Source organism: Heteronotia binoei, chromosome 7, assembly GCF_032191835.1.
Source record: "Heteronotia binoei isolate CCM8104 ecotype False Entrance Well chromosome 7, APGP_CSIRO_Hbin_v1, whole genome shotgun sequence".
NCBI classification, from domain to species: domain Eukaryota; kingdom Metazoa; phylum Chordata; class Lepidosauria; order Squamata; family Gekkonidae; genus Heteronotia; species Heteronotia binoei.
Genome location: NC_083229.1, coordinates 53,659,750 through 53,682,322, shown reverse-complemented (window position 1 = coordinate 53,682,322; position 22,573 = coordinate 53,659,750). Strand labels below are relative to the sequence as shown.

Here is a 22,573-nt window from a genome sequence, read left to right as displayed (position 1 = left end):
TCATATCCCAAGATCCTAGAAATTTCTTGTTGGATCATCTGCCAATACTTTTTCGCTCTTTCACACGTCTACCACATATGGTAGAAAGAACCTTCATGTTTTTTACATTTTCAACATCTATCTGGCATCTTGTTATTCATCTTTGCCAATTTTTAGGAGTCATATACCATCTATACATCATTTTAAAACAGTTCTCTTTAATACTCCGACATGTTGAAAGTTTCATAGAGTTCTTCCATAAATATTCCCATGTATCCATCTGTATTTCTTTATTTATATTTATCGCCCATTTAATCATTTGAGATTTCACTACTTCATCTTCTGTAGACCATTTTAAAAGTAACATACGTTTTTGAAATTAATTTTTCATTATCTCCAAGCAGAACTTTTTCCATTTCTGTTTGCTCACGTCTTATTCCGTCAGTTTTAATATCGTTTTCCACCAAACTCTTTATTTGTTGCATTTGAAACCAATCATATTTGTTATTCAACGCCACAGCAGTTTTCAATTCTATTTTGCCACTTTGTATTTTTAATAGTTGATTGTATGACAGCCATTTTTCCTCACCTGTCTCAGCTGTTATTTTTATCACTTCTGCTGGCACTATCCATAATGGGTTTTTTTCATCACCATATTTCTTATACTTCATCCAGGTATTCAACAAATTATTTCTTATATAATGATGAGAGAAAAAACTATCCATCTTTTTCTTCCCATAATACATATAAGCGTGCCAGCCGAATTTATTTCCATGACCTTCCAACACTAAAAGTTTTTTATTCAACAGCGTCACCCAATCTTTTATCCACACAAAACAAACTGCTTCATGATATAGTCTTAAATCTGGTAATCGGAATCCTCCTCTTTCTTTAGCATCTATTAAAATGTTCATTTTAATCCTTGGTTTCTTCCCAGCCCATACAAATTCCATTTGTTAAATTGTTTACTGTCTTTCACAATCGGAATAGTTTGAAACAAATAATTATTCTCGGCAAAATATTCATCTTAATTGCAGCTATTCTTCCAAACAATGACAAGTTAAGCTTATTCCATTTTATCATATCTTCATCCATTTTACGCCATAGCTTTCCATAGTTATTTTTGAACAGGTCAATATTCTTCATTGTTATTTCCACACCCAAATATTTTACTTTAAAGGTAACTTCACATCCTGTTAGTCTCTGCAACTCCTTTTGTTTATTCGCTTGCATATTTTTACATAAAAATTTTGATTTTTCTTTATTAACATAAAATCCCACCAGTTCTCCATATTCTTGTATTTTAGCTAGGTGTTACTCGTGTAGGATTTTCATTTATAAACATTGTATCATCTGCAAATGCTCTATATTTGTAAAGAAATCCTTTAACTCTCAACCCTTCTATTTCTTCATCATCTTGTATTTGCATCAATAAAATTTCAAGAATCATTATAAACAACAAAGGTGAAAGCGGACAACCTTGTCTTGTACCTTTGCTGATTTTCATTTCATCTGTAAGATCTGCATTTATACATAACCTTGCACGTTGTTCAGTATATATTGCCTTTATCATTCTTATAAAGTTTTCCTCCAACTCTATTTTCTCCATTACTACAAAAATAAAGTCCCAGTTCAAATTATCAAAAGCTTTCTCTGCATCCGCAAGCAACTTCCTTCTCTGGATGTCTTTCATAATATTCTACAATATATACAACAGTTCTAATATTGTCTCTTATTTGCCTTTTAGGGAGAAATCCCGCTTGGTCTTCCTTTATGAAATGTATCAAATATTGTTTAAGTCGTTCTGCCAAAATTCTTGTATATATCTTATAATCATTATTTAGTAATGAAATTGGTCTATAGTTCTTTACATCTGTGACATCTCTATCTTCCTTAGGAATCAAAGAAATTACAGCTTCCTTCCATGTATTTGGTATTTTCCCTTTTATTCTTATCATATTCATCAATTTTTGAAGTTTCGGTACTAATTCTTATTTAAAAATTTAAAATTTTTTTGCTATATATCCATCTGGCCCAGGTGCTTTTCCAATTTTCATTGCATTAATCACTGCTTCAATTTCTATTTTTTCAATTGGATCATTCAAAAATTTTTCATATATTCAGTTAAGGGTGCTATTTTAATCTTTTGCAAATACGCTTCCATCCTTTCCTTCTTTAACGCCTTTAAATAATTTAGCATAGTACTTGAAAAATTCTCTTTATTCCTTCTTGATCTACCATCTCTCTTCCATAAACCACAATTTTATTAATAATTTTACTTCCTTTCTTTTTCTTCAGTTGCCAGGCCAAATACTTTCCAGGTTTATTTGCTCCCTCAAAGGACTTCTGTTGTAATTTTTTCAAATTCCATTCCAATTCCTTATTTAACAAATGTCTCATTTGTGCTTATAGTATTGTAATCTCCCTTATAATTTTCTTTTTCCCTGGCCTTTTCCTCAATTCCCCTTCTTTTTTCTTTATTTCATTTTGAATATCCAACATCTGTTTCTCTTTTGCCCTTTTGTCATTGTTAAATGTAATCAATATTCCTCTCATTACGGCTTTATAAGCATCCCATACCATCTGAAATTCTATATCTTTATCATTTATTTGGAAAAAAGCTTTAGTTTCATTTTCTAGAGATGTCACTAATTCTTTATTTTGTAGTAAATCTTCATTTAATCTCCATCTTCTAGAGATGTCACTAATTCTTTATTTTGTAGTAAATCTTCATTTAATCTCCATCTTCTCACTTTTTAAGACAATTTTGTAATCCATAATATTGGGTTATGATCTGCACCTATCTTTGGTAAGATCTCTATTTTCTTAGTTATAAGGCCTAAGTCCTTTGTACCTCATAACATGTCAATTCTGGAAAAAGTATTATGTCTTGCTGAAAAAAATGTATAATCTTGTACTTCAGGATTAAATTTTCTCCATATGTCTTCCAGGTTTTCTTATTTAACCAGTTCAAAGAAGGATTTTGGCAACTTTCCTTCTTTATTGTTATTTTTCCCCCAGATCTGTCCAATGTATTCTGAATTATTCCATTAAAGTCTCCCATAATCATGACCTGGTCATATGTCACTTCATCAAGTTGTTTTATAATGTCTTTAAAAAAAAAACATATTTTGCACCATTCGGTGCATACAGTCCCAATAATAAAAATTTTTTCGCATTTATTATTACTTCTACTGCCACAAATCTTCCATCTTTATCTTTAAATATTATTTTTGGGTCCAATTCTTGTTTAATATAAAAAATCACACCCATTTTCTTCTGTTCAGCCAATGAAAAAAATTCCAGTCCCAATTGTTTATTCCATAAAAATTTATAATCTTTTTGTTTAATATGAACTTCTTGTAAACAAGTTATATTACAGTTTTGTTTTTCAATCCAATGAAATATTGCCTTTCTTTTTTGTGGTGAATTAGTCCATTTACATTCCAAGATAATAATTTAAAATCCATCATGGTGCAAATTCTTTATTCTCTTCATAAAATTTACACAGCTCTTGTGTATTTGTAATTGTAATCCTTCTTCCTTGTAGCTCGAAGCTCAAACCTTCAGGTATTATCCATCTATACCTCATTCTATTGTCACGTAGTTTTTCTGTTAATTTCTTATATGTTCTCCTGTCATTTATCACTTGTCTTGGCAATTCTTTCATTATTCTTACTCTGCTTCCTCCCATGGTCAATGTCTTTTCAAAATTTTTATTCAAGATTTTCCCCACCATTTCTTTGGTCATATATCTTATAACCACATCTCTTGGTAAGTTATTTTTCTTGGCATATGATGAATTCACTCTATACATATAATCATACATATTTCTAGTCCCTTCAGGATCTTCCTCTAAGAAATCAGCAATTATTTTTATTACATGTTCTTTTAAGTCTGTCCCTTCTTTTTCAGGTACTCCTCTCAGACATATTTGTGTCTCCATCAATTTACAGTCATGGATTGTTATTTTTTCTTGCATTTTTAATAAGGTGGAATTCTGGAGTTTAACTTTCCCTTCTATCTCCTGCACTTTTTTTTGACACCACCACTGTTTCATTTTTAAGCTCTTCCATTTCTTTTTTAAAGTCCTCAATATCTTTTTTAAGTTCTTTTTTGCAAGCATTATCATCTTTTCCACCCCTTTCATCATCCTAGCTTCCAACTGATCTTGCATCTTCTCCAGTGAGGCAGCCCTTGCATGGGTTACCTTTGACTCTGACATTAAAAAAAAGCAAAAAAAATTGATATCACCAAATTAAATTTCAACTATCAGGTTTGATAGATTAGAACTTGCCCTTTCAAATGAGCCTAATTTCGTTGTCCTCCGACCTTCCCAGGCTCAGATATTAATTTTTTAAAAATTTAGCCTCCCAGTAATGGCCGCCGATGTTTTTCTACAGCAATACAATCCTAGAGTAGGTCCACTTCTTCAATAATTACTTCCTGCTTTGCTTGCCCCAAGTCACATTCTCACTGGTAACAAAGTCTCACGATACTTGATGTATTTCCTGTGTTGACTGTAGAAACTGCAGATCTCTGATGATGGTGCTTTCACTCCACGACCGCAGGTAGACAAAACAATAAATTCCTTTCCAATTTTTAACACTGTCCTTAATTTAACAAAGTCCAAAATTCACCCCTTCTCCTCTTCTTCACCCATGCTTTCAAACTTTCTCTTTCCCACCTTCTAATATTATTTTGTTTGCTTTAAAATAGTCCCAGAATAATAGATAACAATCAATACCTTTTTCTAAGGTTATCCAGATCAACACTGGTCTCGTACAGAATCAGATGTTTAGCAGTCTCAAAGAAGATTAGGATCTTTCAAGCTTATGTCAAATAAATGACTCTTTAAGCTTCTGCAGATGATGAATATGCAACTCTTCTCCGAGGATCCCTCAAAGGAGCCCCCCCCCCCGGGACTACCTTTTAGCCAAGGTAAATCACCTCAAAGTTTCCTGTGCATATCTTGGACTAATCTCTCACTGAGAAAAGTAGGCAGAAGGCAAAAATTTGCCCTTTACTACCCCAAACAGAAGCTCCAGTCTGCCCCCCTTAGAGAGGCAGGTCAGCTCAGCATTCTCCAAATCCCGGAAGTCCCCCCACAGCTGGTACTTCTGACCCGCAGACAGTTCATTTATAGGGTTGAAGGCCCATGTGGACAAAGAGCCATGCAAGTTGTGAGGCTCCAATGAAGAACAGTGTAGAGGGCAAAAGTTCCTCCGGCTACCCTCTTTCGATAGCATAGCTTCAATGCTGGGAAAGGGGGAAACCTATGAAAATCTGTATCTGCAGGTATCTTCCATCAGATCACACAATCCAACCCAGTAGCTTTATCTTTGGCAAAGGCTGTGCAGAGCCCAGGAGGATGCAAAAATCCAGCCTTACTGATGGGCAAAAAGGTTGATATATTAATAACTATATTTTAAGGTACATCTGGTATGTAGGCTGACCCTTTATTTATATTAAACTGATCTCAGTAACCTCAAACTTAGATTACTGCAATGTACTGTATATGGGACTGTGTTTAAATACAACTTTTATAATACACTGTGGTACACTCATTAACTGGGGTACCCATTTGTTTTCAACACATTACATTAATCATGAAAGTGTTCCATTGTACTATATATGCTAGACACTGCCAATTTGTTTCTATTTATATATATCTGAAGGACTGCTTCCCCCTGTATGAATTGGTCTGCCAACTCCACCCCAGATCAGTTCTTCTTCTCTATCCCTGACACAGAGGTTAAGACAGTGGCAGCACATTGCAAGTTTCTTTTAGTGGTAGCTCCAATGCTTTGGAATGGGCTGCCATTGAAAGTATGAACACTTTCCTTCCACTCTGCTTGTAAGTAATGTAGAGCTATTCAACTTACAACAGACTTTAGTTAGCCTTGCCTATTGGTTTTAGTGGAGTTGACACACCAATTCATACAGGGAAAGGCAATCCTTCAGATATAGCTTCAAAAAGGTAAGGATGGTTTTTGTTTCTTTGTTATTGAGTGCAGATACACGTTGATTCTATTGATGGATTTCAGATATGTATAAATTCCCTTGCGTGTGGAGGAAAAGGATTGGGAGTTTTTAAAAAACCCAGTACATAAAAATCTAATTAGTTGGCCCAGTGCAAGAGGGAAAAGGTAGCCCAAGTATCCAAAGCAGGATATCATGATTTACTATTTCAAATCAAGTAAAATGAATATTCCCATTAGACTCTGGACAGTACAATCCTAGGCAGAATTATTCCACTTTAAGCCACTGATTTCAGCAGGCTTATACAGAGGTAAGTCTAGTTTGAGTAGATAAAAATACAGATATACAAACCAGTTAAATCTTTTACCACTTATTAAATGAATATAAAAATAGAGCAGATATATTAACCCATATGAACAACTCTGTATTACTAAAGAGTTCTCATTTATTCCTATTACAGATTAAAATGCATTAAACATCACTGTAAACAGCTGTTGCTAGATTCCTAATGGGTTGTTACTATGTGTATCAGATATAGAAGAATAACAGTACAATAATATCCTCTGCAGACATATTCCAGTAAACATCAGTGGATTTAGACTGCAGTAACTCTTAATAGGACTGTACTGTCAAACCCCTTCAGTGCCAGAATCTATTTTTAAATGCTAACCTTTAAGAATACACGAGATTTCAACACTATATTCACTGCAGATTACAATAATGTTTATAGCTGTTTTAATCTCTTTATCTCATATTCCCCATCCCTTCAGGTTAATTTTCCATTATATTGTAGACATTCTACTAGCTTGTACCAAAGTTGGTTTCTATTATCCTGCTTAAACACTGAGCAGTTTCCTAAAGATATATCCCAAGATGCCTTTCAAAGCTAATTTTCACAAAGCACTTACCCATTTTCTCCTTATCAAATAGCTGTTTCTTTACTTCTGCAGTTTTTGTAATAAGAACTGGAAACAAATAGAAAAGTACATACTTACTCAAGTTCATTAGTAAAAGCAAACAAGGTTAGGTGGAAATCTAAAAAGGTCACTAACTTCATATAGAGGACGCCAAGTGTTATTTGAATTTAACTGTGGTTATGTTTACTATGTCACATTACTAGATTGAACGGAGATGCCATTCTTTGAAAATTCTTTACTCACCAGCCCAGGTTGGAAGTCAAGGTCATTCAATAACCCATCCAGTGCAAGGGGTATGCCCCTCTCTGTATGATGTGGCCACCAAAACTATACATCCCATGTCCAGTGCAGAGCCCACAACCAAGCCATACTCTAAACATAGCTTAAAACTATTTACCTCTTACAAACCTACCCAAGCCACTAAGGTCATATTTGGAGGCACCCACCTTCTAAGATTAGGTTGGTGGTTACCCAGGAGAGGGCCTTCTCAGTCACGGCACTCTGGGACTCTCTGCTTAGGAGACTTGTCTGTCCTCTTCTGCTGCCATCTTCCACAAGAGTGGGAAGACTTTTTTTAAATTTGGCATTTCCTCAGTGATTTCTCTTTCCTGCCCAATGTTTTAATTTTTATATGTATTTTAGTTCTAATTTTAATTGTATTAATGATATATTTTAGTTGGTTTTAATAGTTTTTAAGATATGATTTTACTTTGGTAAAGATAAATGTAGATTCTGGCTATGAAACAGAGAGGGATGCAGGAAAAAGTTATGGCACTTTCAGGGAGGGGAGAGAGAAAATAGTGTGTGTGTGGGAGTAAGATTACCACCCCAAATGTACTTGCAGGTCACTTGTTTGTAGCATACTAAATACTGAAAAAATTATGCAGATGTTCAGAAGCATTGACAGAATAAGAAAAGGTTTACGAATAGCAGCTAATTATGTATAAGCAATGGGAGTTTGAACCCATCATTTTTGTTGTAATGCAATTATTACATATTTACTTCTCTTAAGTTTCACCAGGTTTACTTTTCATGTTGGTTTTTTTTTGGGGGGGGGGGTAAAATGTGCAGCTTAGTTCATCACAATCCTATTGATCTTCCCCCTTTCCCAGCTTTAAAAAAAATGATACTGGTTTGTACTCGCCATATATTTGATGAAGAGCATCTGGAATACAAGATTAGAATTGTCTTGCTTTTTAAGAAACAGTCAAGGGCAGCAGGATATAAGTCTCCCTAATGTACAACATTTGTATGTAAAGTATCACAGCAACACCCAACAAGGCTTTCATAGCTACCCCAGATGTAAAGGAAAGAATCAGTATTTTCTGTTCCTTTCCCCTGCGAATATCTGCTAACACATTTTTACATTCTACCTACATTCCCAAACACAAGGATCTGCGGACAGATTAGCTGGCACCAACTTTGTTCTCAAGCTATCAGAAAGCAAAGTAGACACCAGCAGTTCTGCAGATTATCTAGAAGCAATGACAGTCAACAGCTTTGTTGAATTTAGCAGTGCATAAGTTCACCAAGTCAGCTGGGGAGGCGTGGCAGGGGAGGAAGCATACAGTGTAGCTAGGATACAGAACTGAAATTGATTCCTAGTTACTTATTGGCAGTTTCTATTTTCTTGTTAAATTCAGGAGGTGGAAGCAAACAGGACATTCTGATCACAGTACAAACAAATCAAATAAGCACATTTTAAACTGGGATTTGACTACATTTGTAAATCAAAATAGCTTTTGAAGTACTTCAGATTGTATTCCCAAAACACAAGTTTTCTTGTTCAAACTGCCCCAACATGCATGATACAAAAATTAATTTTGGTATAATAGTAGTTCAAGCATGGTGCTCCAGTGTACACACTTGGTTTGACCATCAGGAACTGGAATTTAGTTTGATAAACAGGAAGCTAGCATTTGACCAGCTCTGCATCCCCAAATGTGCAATTTATGGATCTTTTTGGTACAGAAACTGAGGATTGTTCCCTTTCACTTTTCAATACACAGAATACACAAGCAGATCTTTCTACTCCAAGAATTATTGGCTTCAAATGTCTGACCCAGGAATTTCTCTAATAAAAATGTATGTCTAAGTATTTATTTTGATCTGGTGGTGACAGATACACTGTTTGTTTTCAGGATGCACTGACCAAGTATCGCTATTTCCGCCATTTTCTTATACTTGACACTCAAGTGTCCTTTCTTGCTAAATAGTCCAAAACCATTTAAAATGTGCCTTAAACGTGAAAAAAATGACTATATTGTCAGAACAAACTGGGAAACCTTTCTGGCTTAAATTTACAATTTCTGCTTTCACAAACACCTAGAGTGAAAGTTACTAACTAAATGAATAGAAAACTGTTTGAAAAGTCTTTTGTCAAATGCAAAGTAGGACAATCAGGCAGAAAAATAAAGGCTTTGCCACATTAATGGCTAATATATTATTACTTCCAGACTGCACAAGAGAAAGTCGCAATCTGCTCTATTCCAAACAGTCACTGTTTGGAATAGGCTTTACTATAGCAGTGGTTGAAATATCATTATTCTCTGTTCATTTCCAGGCAGCAAAGGGGAAAAAGAGGTCAGCTTTACTAAATACAAATGCAGTCTCAGGCAACACGTGACTTCTTTCTCCATAAAACTTTGCTGTTTACAGAAACTGAAAAGTTTTTTTGAACAAGAATCTGTTGTAAAATTTTATTATAAAGAATGATGTAGTGGTCTGTTGATAAACTAAGATGTGTGCATATCCTGGTTTCTGCAAGTCTGACTAAGGTGAAGGTAGTCTCCTGTGCAAGCACCGAATCATAACTGACCCATGGAGTAACATCACATCACAATGTTTTATTGGCAGACTTTTTGTTACGGGGTGGTTTGCCATTTACCTTAAGCAAGCTGGGTACTCATTTCACCAACCTCAGAAGGATGAAAGGCTGAGTCAACCCTGAGCCAGCTACTTGAACCTGGCTTCCACCAGGATTGAGCTCAGTTCATGGCAGAGCTTGGACTGCAGTATTGCATCTTACTATTCTGTGCCACGAAGCTCCTAAGTCTGACTAACGTCACTCTAATTATCAGATAATTCGATGTAATTCAAAAATTGGGCTGCTATATATACAAGGGAATAAAAGAATTCACAGACTTTTGGACCAAAGCCAAATAAATTATTAATTAACAATATCTGACTGGACAATTTACCAGTATCCCAACACTACAAAATGGTAATCAAATTAAAGATTGGTTTACCTCTGTGGCAGTGGAAGTTCTAATGGAAGTAGACAAAAAAAGCTCCATGTGTCCATATTTAGATGATTTCACTGTCCCCTTCTCTCTCCATTCCTGTACCTAACAATTCTTTTCTGTTACCATCATCTACAGTTGAGGTCTCAACTCCCACGAACAAGCTCACCCTTTTTTGTATGCTGCACTCCCATTTTTGCCAGATCCACATCAGCAAAATAATATTAAGAATTTATTAAGAACTGTTAAGAATTTATGCGGAAACATTCTGCCTTATAAACACAGCTGTGTGTTGAATAATTTTCAAAGCCTTATCAAGCTCTGTAACATTTTAAAGTTTCCTACTGAATCTAATATTGTCTTCTTCATGTACAGTACAAAGTAAGTCCTGTAGGCCTCAGCAGAACTTCCAAACACACAAAGAATCAGAAAAAATAGTGAAGGGTTACATGCATGCCACACATTGATGTCTAAGTACAAAAACACTATCCTTCAGGCAGCCTCTTTATTTACCATTTGAAGGATATAAAGTACATCACAATACTTGGGAAGAAAAGTCATATAAACAAAGTGCCTCGACAAATGGCACTGGATACCAGAAGAGAGTAATCAAGTGCATTGTATGGTGGGAAGGCGCATTACATGATACAGCAACCATGATGAAACTAAGGGAATGTTGTGTTATACCGCTCTGAGTTCCACGAGGAAACATTATAGATATAAGATGGAAGTCATGCGAGAAGGGTCGGTTACGCCTGGAGTGGACCTGTAAGCCGTAAGCAATTCCACAGAGAATACAAGTGGGGAAGGGAGGAGAGACAGAGCCTAATACACGCAACGCTCGGAAGAGACGGGAGCAGGAAGAAAGCGGGGCAGGAACTGCCGTGCGTGTTTTTCAGAGAACAGTCCAATCTATTGCATAAGAGACCAAAGGGATTTTCCTGAAATGGAGAAACAATTGAAAGCGGTTGTGCTTCAGCTCTGCGTTTCAGACAGAAGAAAACGACTCACAGAAGACACGGAGTTCAGGGGCGGTTAGTGTCTGTCTACGGAATTCTTTCCCTTCCCGTAGCTCCGGGCCATCAACAGGGAGGGGGAAACAGCTCCGCAGAGTAGACAACGACACAGAAGACGGGAAGCGTTTAGCAGACTCTTTCGAGCTCACACTCACCTCCGCCCTGCCAGCGCCCGAAGATATTCACGGGGCAGCTTCGCAAAAACCCCCGCTGATTCCAGCCGGGCCAGTCGCCCTGCCAAATCACTTCCGTTGGGTCACAAGGATGAACTTCCGGTCTGCCAAGCGCAGAAAGATTTAACTAGCTTCTAAGGGAGCGTGCTAGACCGTAACAGATGTAACAAAGGGCTGGACTGACGGTCGTTTTGTTTACAGGCTGGATTTTTTCGTTATTTTCGACATTACGAAGAGCAAAGGATACCAGCCAGGGATAGCAAAGTCCCACGATAAATGCAGTGTAACGGCAGAATTGGTCTTTAAAAAAAAAATCAGTGCAGTGTGTAAGCTTTTGACTTTTTCAGATCTTTTTAACAGGCCTAGATCCAGGTGGGTAGCCGTGTTGGTCTGAAGCAGTATAACAAAGCAGGAGTCAAGTTGCACCCTACCAGGCCTGAAAGATCTGCCCCCCGTCCTCTTTTTTTGTATTTTTTACCCTTCAGAAGAATAGTTCTGGATATCTCGAAGACCTGTAAACTGTTATTTTGGGTGGTCTTAACAAAAGGTTAAATAACCGCTTTTGTTGACTGGATTCTCCTCAGCAGAGACACACAATTCCCTTTTCTTCCGGGGAGGAGACTTAGCCACGTTACTGGCATGGATCACAGTTTCCGAGAACAGCCCTACGTAATCTCGTTAGTTCCTCCTTGAAGTCAAACTAAGGGTGGGCGGTTTCAGTATCTTTCTAGGCATGCTCAGTCTAACCGCAGTTCCGCACGACGGTGCTACAAAAATAAGATAATGAAACGACCACATTCCTGGGGTTTTATGATATTATATTCCTGAAAGGGGGGAAATGCTAATTTTTAGCCTCTGTAGAACTGACAACCTATCTACCATGCCTTCTGTATGGGTGTCATCGTCTTGACCTGAAATAAACAGGTTCATTTCCGAGAGAGCGAGCGTTCCTGGGAAATGTAGTCCCCACACTGTCGTACTAAGGTAAACGTAGAGGCTACACGTTTCGTGCTTAGTGGATTCAATGTGAAGGACTATAATTCGAGGTACAAGCAGGGTTTTTTTTTTTAAAGTGTCAAATATCTACTTACATTTCGTGGTGTTACTTTTGAAAATCCGCTAAAGAAAAGAGCGGATGCGGCTTTGCATGTCGGGCAGATCCGTGTCAAGTATCGCGAGACTTTAGGGTCTGGCTCGCGAAAGAGAAGCGCAATTTTGAAAAGAAAAAAAAAATCTCGCTTCTCGCGCGCCAAACAGCGTCTGCGAGCAGTTGCTGCCAGTTCTGGGTCTTTTCAGTTGGAGTGGAGGTAAATTTAACAGGACTTATTGCCGAGTTACTGTCGGGGGGGGGGGGGGGCAGTTTTTAAATTTGACCTTTATGTTCTTTAAATTCTTATGTACCCCCATTAATTTATTTAATATCGCTTAAATGTTATAGCGAATTCCTAAACGGGCGGATGGATTTATCTAGGGAGAGAGACTGGTAAAAACCGCTAATCCCTCTAGACTGGATGTTATGCAAAATGGGCATAAGAGAGAAACGGCAAGAGCAAAAGATGTTGTTGGCTAATTAAAAAGGTTCAGTCTGCGTTTCTAATTACACGGTGTGTAGAAATATTATTCGAGCATAAATGAGTTATATAAAAACAAATGTTCAGATACCTGAATTTTCTTCCTTCTTTTCCCCTTTTGTATAATGTTGGAGGCAGTTGTATCACATTTAGGTATCACCAAAGGGTACGATGTACATACAGTTAAACTGCTCTTCCTTTGAAAATCTGACTGCAGAGTAGAGTTGCTGGTTCCTCGATTACGACAGGAGGGCTCCTACTGTTGGGCCCTCCCTCCTCTTTTGTCTGGGTCAGTAGAAGAAAGGTCTGGGGTTGGAAATGATCACTCCCAGCCAAAAGCCCAGATGTGATACACATGCATTAGGTGGCACTCTACTTGCCACAGAGATATCATTTCTGGCGTTTTGACTGGATGTGATGTCACATGTTGTGCCCTGTCATTTCCAGCCCTTGCTACACCTCTGAAGCTCCAAGGGATGTGGGTCACCATCCTGCCATTACTAGTACTGAGATATGAAGGAAGGGGATATGATGAAAAATATAATTCATAGTTATGAATGAAGCTCAGTGTTAGAGCAACTATTTTGCATGCAGGAGGTCTGAAGTTCATTTCCCAGGATCAGGTAACGTGAAAGACCTCTACCTGTTACCCTTGGAATCACACTGTTCCCTCTAAGCTGTGGAGTGTTGTGAACAAACATTCTACTTTGTGAGTTACTGACATTAAGGTTGTGAGTTACTGCATAAATTAGTGTGCTCAGGGGCTGTCCTTTCTGAGCAAGCTGAGCTAAGACAAAAATGTGTGAGCCAGAGACTAAAAAACTGTAAGCTGGCTCACATGAACTCAGAGGGAACACTGCTTGCAGAGCTGCTGTTAGAGTAAACAGCACTTACCTTAATTGGTATGTAGGGGAACTTTGTGTGTTCTTACAAAATAAAAAAGGCCAAACTACTCAAAGGATTATCAGTTTGTGTAACTGTGTGATTGCTGAAAATTCTGAGTTTGTGGTTGCTGGGGAACTGCTGTTTGTTTGGTTTGAGTGGGCTGAAGGTGATTGTTGCTGATTGATTAGGAGTGGCTGTGTTCCTGGGGCAGACTGAGGCTCCACCCTCTTTGCATTATTAAGCTGCGCCTTGCCAGAGGGCGAGAGCTAAAGGTCTCTCGGCCTGGGGGCTGTGTAAGGACCAGGAACCCAGATGCCTATTTTCTTTGTGTTCCCAATAAGGTGAGTAGACCCTCCAGAAGGAGAGCCACATTAAAAAACAGAATTTAAAAGGAGACTGTATATTTTTAAAAAGCTATAATGAAGGTAGAATGCCAGCAGGGGGGTGGGGGCTTTCCAGTGTTTTGCACTGAGTGTCACATGTATGATTATCTGCCCACAGGACAGAAGTCTTGGGTGTGTGCTCAATGCAAGGAGCTCCTGGTCCTCAGGGAACGAGTTCATACCCTTTAGGCCGAGGTGATTGACCTGGAGAAGCAGAGACAGTCAGTTAGGCACTCAGAGAAGACTCTCGGGGACGTATTAGATGAGCCCCACTCTGTGGCAGCCCCATTGCTGCCAGGGAGCATGAGGGTCGAGAGGGAACAGGGCACCGTGCTGAGGATAAGGGGAATGCACCCTCAGAAGGGACTTCTTCAGTTGGTGAGCGGGTATCCCTTCACACCAAGGAACCATCCCTGGGCAGGGAGAAAGGGGTGGTCTTGGTAGTTGGTGATTCGATCCTTAGGCAAGTAGACAGCTGGGTGGCAAAACTGTGTACTGACTGTATGGTGACTAACCTGCCTGGTGCAAAGGTAGCAGACATTACGCGTGTTGTAGATAGATTGATAGACAGTGTTGGGGAGGAGCCAGTGGTCATGGTGCATGTTGGCACCAACGATGTGGGGAAATGCAGTCATGAGGTCCTGGAGGAAAAATTTAGGCTGCTAGGCAGGAGACTTAAGTCCAGGACCTCCAAGGTAGCCTTCTCAGAAGTGCTACCTGTTCCACGTGCAGGGCTGGAGAGACAGTCACAAATTAGAAGTCTCAATGTGTGGATAAGATGATGGTGTAGGGAGGAATGGTTTAAGTCTGTTAGGCACTGGGATGCTTTCTGGAACAAGCGGGAGCTGTACAAAAGAGACGGTCTCCACGTCCCCAGATGGAACCAAGCTGCTGGCACTTAAAATCAAAAAGGTGGCAGAGCAGTTTTTAAACTAAATCTTGGGGGAAAGCCGACAGGAGATGAAATGTCTCTGGTTCGGGAGGACTCGTCTCAAAAGAGATGAAGGGTTAGCTGTTACTTTTCTACCAGGTAATGGATCAGAGTTTTCCACTGAGATGGTGACAAACAGTATGGAGTGTCTGCCAAAGTCTTGAAGCAGCAGGAGGAAGGTTGCGGGCCTAACTTGCCTGGGAAATTATAGATGTTTGTATACAAATGCTAAAAGTGTTCGAAGTAAAATTGGTGAGTTGGAATCCTTAGTGTTGGGAGAAAACATAGACATTGTGGGAATTTCAGAAACTTGGTGGAATGAGGAGAATCAGTAGGACACGGTGATTCCTGGATATGTTATATTGGAAGGATAAGGAGGGAAGGGTCGGAGGTGGGTGGCTCTGTATGTCAGAGAGGGTATACAGTCCAGTAAGACTGAGGTCAAAGAATTAGATTCCCTTCTAGAAATGCTTTGGGTTGAAATAGAGGACCCAAAAGGAAATTTAAGGAAGTTTGTTATTGCCCACCAAATCAAAATATAGAGGATGATTATAATATGATGGAAGGATTAAAGATAGCGGCTAAACGTAAAAACTGTGTCGTAATAGGGGATTTTAACTACCCGCAGATTGATTGGGTCAATATGTATTCAAGTCGAGAGAAAGAGATTGCGTTTCTAGATGCTCTCAATGACTGTGCTATGGAGCAGATGGTCACAGAACCAACCAGGGGTGGAGCAATCCTGGATTTGGTCCTAAGTAATGCCCAAGACGTGGTGAGAGATGTAAAAGTGATTAGGAAGGGAACTGAAAACAAATCAGCCAATATCATAATGCCCCTATATAAATCGATGGTGTGGTCACATTTGGAGTACTGTGTACAATTCTGGTCACCGCACCTCAAAAAGGATATTATAGCATTGGAAGAAGTGCAGAAAAGGGCAACTAGAATGATTAAAGGTTTGGAACACTTTCCCTATGAAGAAAGGTTAAAACGCTTGGGGCTTTTAGCTTGGAGAAACGTCAAATGCGGGGTGACGTGATAGTGGTTTACAAGATTATGCATGGGTTGGAGAAAGCAGAGAAAGAAGTACTTTTCTTCCTTTCTCACAATACAAGAACTCGTGGGCATTCAATGAAATTGCTGAGCAGTCAGGTTAAAATGGATAAAAGGAAGTACTTCTTCACCCAAAGGGTGATTAACATGTGGAATTCACTGCCACAGGAGGTGGTGGCGGCTACAAGTATAGCCAGCTTTAAGAGGGGATTGGATATAAATATGGAGCAGAGGTCTAGCAGTGGCTATTAGCCACAGTATGTATGTATATAAAAAGTGTGTGTGTGTGTGTACACATATATTGGCCACTGTGTGACACAGAGTGTTGGACTGGATGGGCCATTGGCCTGATCCAACATGGCTTCTCTTATGTTTTTATACAGAGCATAAAAAGAAATGTGATCCAGTCAAAAGCATAAAAGACCTAGCTAAGGTAGGTAACTAGCTAGCTCCCAGCTGACAATAGATTAAAACAGGATGAATAGGGAAGAAATAAATACCTTAATTAAATTGCATTTTTATCTCATTCTTCTTTCAAGGACCTCAGGAAGAATGGTAAAAGCATCACAATAATGAAAATTTTAAAATAACTTTCCGTATGTTAGGCTCTTCTTTTCTAAATACTGAAACTTAATCTGTATTTTGGCTGAGTTGTGGAATCTGTTTCGAGCGCTGTTACCCTTGGCTAAATGAAGTAGAAATTAAGAGAGTTTTATCCTTATCACTGGGTAACTAACCTAATTCAGCAAACAATGAGGTTTCCATCCAGATAGAGTGACTTTCTAACAAATGAAAAGAAAAAGCAATCAGCACTTGACTGCAGGCAGTCCACATTCCCAGCTTTCTAAAAGTTATTATGAAGTGATGAATTGTGGATGTTTGTTGTGAAGAAAAATTTTAATTGACCTACCTGTACTTTTGAAGTTTAAACCTGTTGCAGCAATAGTTAAATTTGGCAGTCAGTTGTGATGCCCTTGCCTCAAATGAGCACAGCTCTTTGCCAGTCAGTCAGTTGATAACCTTAAATTTCCTGGTTCCCCCCTCCCTCCTTTGATTCATGATCTCTTGGATTATATCCCCAATACTCAAGAAGCAGTTTGAGTGCCAGGAAATTGGGAGGTGCTATATTGAGGATCAGGGAAATTTTTATTGGACAATTCAGTGTAATGCTGTGTTGTTTTGCTATCTGTTAGATAATTACAGGTTTATTATTGGTGTTGAAATTCTAAATTGTCTAGGAATATACAGTACCTTATATTCTGTTTTTCATTGCAGATACTTAAATTTGACCAGTAAGATAAAGTACTACTTTTGTTTGATATGAATACTTAAGAAGCCTGCTAGCAAATCCAACAGTGCCTAAGGTTGTAGGCTGCCCTTGAAACCATGAATTGTGGAACTCAGTTTGTTGAAACTCTCAAGAGGATAGGCTATTCAGAGGCAGCTTCCCTTAATGGAGAAGACTTTGACTGGTTGTTTGAGTCATTGGAAGAGAAAGCATTTTTTGAATGGTTTTGTACAAATCTGAATGAGCAGCATGCATTATCTGAAGAAGAGTTGCTGTCATTTAACACCCTCCTTAACTCTACAAAGCCTGTGCTAGAAGAAGAGGCTCTGGATGAAGTTCTTAAGACCTGTAAGCCTCTTGATTTGAACACTAGTAATTTTGAAGAAGAACACCTTAAAACATTAGAAGATGAACTTCAAGCACTCCAAAAGATTAAAAATCTAAAGATCCATCGCTGTAACAAACTTCAAGCAATGACTTCAATCAATAGCCTTCTGTCACCGAAGCTTAAAGAGACAGCAGAGGAAACTGCTAAAAGCCTGAAAGATGGACAGGCAGTGTTCACTGTCATGAATACAAAAATAAACAATGAGCTGAAGTCTCTTACTGAACGAGTTCAGAAGCTGACTTCTTTCTTCACTGTTCAATGCAGGCAGAAAGGGTTGGACCCTCAACCTGTGCTGTTAGCCCAGCTTGCCTTGGATGAATACTTGTGCCAAGAAGAAGAAAGCACTGCAGCACTTACTCTGTATACAAAAAAACAATTTTTCAAAGGAATATCTGAGTTAGTTGAAAGTTCAAATGAAGAGAACTTTCAGCTTGTTGATATAAGAAGTTCATTCACAGACACTGAGAACAGTGATATTTGTGAAGAGCAGCTTGAGCTTACCAGGCTGCAAACGGCTTATGTTTGTGCTCAGCATCAACTAATTCAGCAGAAAGCTAGAGACCGAAGCATGAGATCAGCTCTTCAGTGGGCAGAGGATCATATTTGCTCTTTAAAGAAGGAGGTAAGTCCTGTTGCTTCTTAAAATTTACAGACTGTTTTACTCCCTCTATATGGACCTAAAGAACAGAATGAAGTATAGTTAATAATTTCAGTTGTTTCCTGTGCTTAATAAACTGTATCAGACCTTTATGAGCTGTGCCTGTTGTGTGCCATCAAGTTCCTTCTGAATTGATGACCTCCCAGGCATCCTATTGGTAACAGCCTTTCTAAGGTCTTGTAAACTGAAGGCCATGGCTTCCTTTGCTGAATCAATCCATTTCAAGTTGTATTTTTGTACGGCTTTATTTTTCTAGTTTTATTATCTTTTTCAGTGAGACTTGTCTTCTCATGATGTGATCAAAGTACAATAAGCCTCAATTTACAGTGCAATCTTAAGAACACTTTCCTGGGAATAAGCCTCATTGAGTAGATATGAGTAATGTTCTTAGCAGACCTGCTTAGGATTGCTCTCTTTGTCATTTTAGCTTGATTTGACCTAGAACTGACGTATTTGTTTTTTATTGTCCATGGTATCTGTAAAATTCTACTTCAACACATTTCAAATGAATAATTTTTTTTATTATCAACTTCCTTAATTGTCCAGTTTTCACATCCATGCATAGTGATGGGTAACAACACAGTGTATCCTGATCCTGGTCTCCAACAATGCTTCCCTACACTTAAGGATCTTTTCTACTTCATTCATGGTTGCTCCTTCAAGTCTCAATCTCTTTTATGAGCTAATGGCATTCAATTTTTTTTCATTTCTATAGGAATATATTTGTTTATATTAGTTATAATGGCTATTGGCTGTGAGAATACATGTTTGTTATCAACCTTTTGTTAGAATTCCTTGTTTTTGTTAGAAAACTGTGTATGTGTATCTTTTCATAAGAGCAGATCATACAGGAATGCTTAAATCTTGAATAAAACCTGAATGCTGTCTCCCTGTGAAAAGATGATAACTTGAATTTGTTAGATGTATGAATACAGACTAATAAGTGTATGGTTTACAGAATCTGGTATTCTTTTCTCCCAGATTCTTGGAAAAGAAGATTTTGAAGCTAGAATTTCTAATTTGAACAATGAAATCTCAAAAATAAAAAAGCAGTTGACTCAGATAAACAACGAAACCCTGCCTTCACTAGTAAAGGAAGATGCAGAATTACTGAATATGCCTGTGGTGAAGGGAGACTTTAATCTACAGATTGCTCGGCAGGATTACTACACATCAAGACAAGACCAGATTTGTAATCAGTTGCTCAAACAGAAGGCGTCATTTGAAGTTCTTCAATTGGCTTATGAAATTGAGTTGAGAAAACTAAGGGATAACAGCCATCTGCTGGACAAAATGATACAAGATTTGAAGCAGAACAGTAACATTTTGGAGCAGACACTAGAAACAATGTCTGAGCCATCTATATCCCAGTATAAAATACCAAGAAGCACCATTGATTCAAGAGATAATGCTACACACAGGTAAGCATTGCTGCTATTCTGTGAAATTCTGTGTTAAAATATGGACTGTAAAACATATTGTGTAAAATGCCCTGCCTTTCTCTCCAGTCAGGGCCACCAAGGCAATTAATAGATTAACAGCTCAATAAAGAAATTACATCATTAAAATTAAATCCAAAACTAAAATATGCACACAAAAACAAAAATAGCAAAACATAGGACAAGAAGTCGGGATCGCAGAGGGCACTGCAAACAAAACAAAAGTCTTCACTTGTTGGTGAAAAATGGCATCAGAATGATACAGACAAGTTATATGAGGAGACTTCCATAGTCTTGTTGTCATGACCACAAAGACTCTCTCCAGGGTTGCCACCTGCCTAATCTCAAGGTGGGGGCACCCAAAGCCATGCCTCCAAAGATGTATAGGGGATGGCAACCTCATCCAGAATGGGTGACTTTCCACAATGGTTTCATTAAATCCATTATATACAGAAGAAATTACAATTAAAATAAATGTATTTTTCTTCTGTAGAATTATCAGACTCTGTATCTGTTGATACAAGCACTGGAGTTCTTTCCTACCTTTCTCCTTCACTAATACCCTTTCTGATCCCAGGAAAGTGGATTCCTAGAGTTGCAGAACCCATTTGAACAGTAGCCATATGGGTCAGGAGGCTGCACTGTGGATAGAACACAGCAAGCACATCTACACTGATGGAATGCAGGACAATTTCACGTACACAGCCCCTGACACCCTCTTGGTGCATATGGCTAGAAGTGTATATATCTAACGAACCTGGCAGTTGGCTTCAGAAGGGACGGCAGGGAAAGATATCTGATCATCAGTGCCTTCTGTTGAGGGATTGTTGGATCCAATCCAGTCATTCTACATTTGTGTGTTATCACTCTGATCAACAATGTAGGCCAGAATACTTGGATTTAAAATGTGTCAGTTGCCAAGAAAACCTGTGGCATGTGTATTGCGTTGCCAAAGCTCTTTCTGCTATGTTACAAATCTCAAATAGGTTTTTGTGAGTATTGTTCGTATCTCAGCATGTCTATTGTTTTTAATTTGCACTTTTATATTTTGAAGGTTGTATCAGCTTCTGGAAGGAAAGAATGCAAAACAATTGTTCAGAACTAATGAAGGCCTTGAGCAGGTGGCTGAAAAACTGCATCTAGACACAAAGTCAGTTCTTGATCAATTAGCAGCCTTGAGTCAAGAACAAACACTTTTTCTATCAAAGATGGATGCTGATTTAGTTAGCCTTCATGAGTCTACATACTTCAGAGGAGATAGGGTCTCTCTTAGTAACCAGGTAAGCAAACAGATGGGAATTGGGAAACCTGTCAAATTATTTCTCTTAAATATGCAGGTGTTCAATTTCCTGGAAGTCAGCATCAAGCTACTGAGATTCTATAGCAGGCCTCCAAAAATTAGGTAGCTTGTGGCAGTTGCCCCAATGAATGGCATCCCGAACCAGATTAGCCCTTTCTCCTTTCCCTTCTATTCTTCAAGCACCTCAGGCTTTTAGTCATCATGCCTTGGCTTCTCTCTCTCCTTTTCCCTTCCAGAGTGATTTGTCTTTCCTGCTATATTCCAAATCATGCAGCCACACCAAGTGTTGGTCTACCATACATCTGTCTTATATGTATCTCTGGCATTCATCATGTGAAGTGTATATGTCTAATGGTCCTGGTCTATATACCAATTAGAATCTGGGATTTGCGGCAGGGAGAAGCAGCATCAGTGCCTCTGACTGCTTCTGCCCATCCAAAGCTCAGAATTACATGATGACCCCACCCCCCTTCCCTCTCCAAATATTCAGGAAGAAAAGACTTGGTGATCCTCCTAAACGATTCCTTGCCCATAGACTCCTTGATAATTGATCATAAAAGTAGGCTTCCAGAGAATCCCAAAGTTTAATATGTAAATAAGCAAATTGAGAAAAACAGCTGCTGACGGCTAGACACATAATGATTTAAAATTCACGTGTGCTATTTACTGATATAAATATAAAAGTATAGTATATAACCTTATTTTTTGTTTCTCTCATTTAGGAATTGACTGAGCAGTTTCATCAGCTGGAATTTCAGTTAAATAAATTAAATCAGTATGTTATGGATTTTCTTGCTGACATAAAGGCTAAGAAGAAGGTTTTGGAGAATAATAAATTACAACAGACTGAAAGAAAATTATATGTTTACTTTTTTCAAGATAAAGAACATTTGAAGAATGTTGTAGAGAAAATGGAACAACAGGTGAAGACTCAAGCCATTTGTTTTGAACATTAATTTTTTTATTTTTTAAAACTAAATTTTAATTCACATGTTAAATATTAAAGATTTTATGCTGAATTTTGAAATGTTGGATTTAACAAATTCAAGAAAAGAATGTTCTGTAGCATTAGCAAAATCACAAAAAAACCCCACTCCTAAGTATTGATAATCGTTCACTATAAAATTGTTCTAGATTTAAGGTGGTCTATGGCAAAAGAAAAGCCTGTTTTGCAAGTGTATATGGTCTTCCCCATTCCAGCTAAAAAGAGTGCCTTCTCACCAAGCACAGAGTACTTTGTGTGACTGTAGACTTTTGGCTAGAATGGGGAAGACCAAAGACTTACTGGGGTTGTTTTCTATTTGACATGTTTTTATGATGTCTTTTCCCTGAGAGGAAGGGAATACTTTGATACTCTTCAGGTAG

At 38.2% G+C, this 22,573-nt stretch overlaps 1 protein-coding gene and 1 long non-coding RNA gene across 4 annotated transcripts; one reads left to right on the top strand and one right to left on the bottom strand.

Moving 5' to 3' along the window:
- Nucleotides 1–6,872: 6,872 nt before the first annotated feature.
- Nucleotides 6,873–12,198, bottom strand: LOC132575139 (uncharacterized). Its single transcript, XR_009555656.1, has 2 exons — nucleotides 11,292–12,198; nucleotides 6,873–6,926 (listed from the first exon to the last, which is right to left on the bottom strand). It is a non-coding gene; the product is annotated as an uncharacterized LOC132575139 (long non-coding RNA).
- On the top strand, nucleotides 12,001–22,235 carry HAUS3 (HAUS augmin like complex subunit 3). Of its 3 annotated transcripts, none has more exons than XM_060243631.1 (5): nucleotides 12,001–12,293; nucleotides 17,411–18,433; nucleotides 19,451–19,890; nucleotides 20,963–21,188; nucleotides 21,931–22,235. In XM_060243631.1, the coding sequence occupies exons 2-5, from the start codon at nucleotides 17,522–17,524 to the stop codon at nucleotides 22,162–22,164; spliced, it is 1,812 nt and encodes a 603-aa protein (XP_060099614.1). In that variant the 5' UTR covers nucleotides 12,001–12,293; nucleotides 17,411–17,521; the 3' UTR covers nucleotides 22,165–22,235. The 3 variants fall into 3 exon arrangements, with proteins under 3 accessions (XP_060099614.1, XP_060099617.1, XP_060099616.1); XM_060243634.1 differs by having other exon boundaries at nucleotides 12,109–12,355; XM_060243633.1 differs by lacking the exon at nucleotides 12,001–12,293 and adding an exon at nucleotides 12,311–12,616.
- Nucleotides 22,236–22,573: the final 338 nt, after the last annotated feature.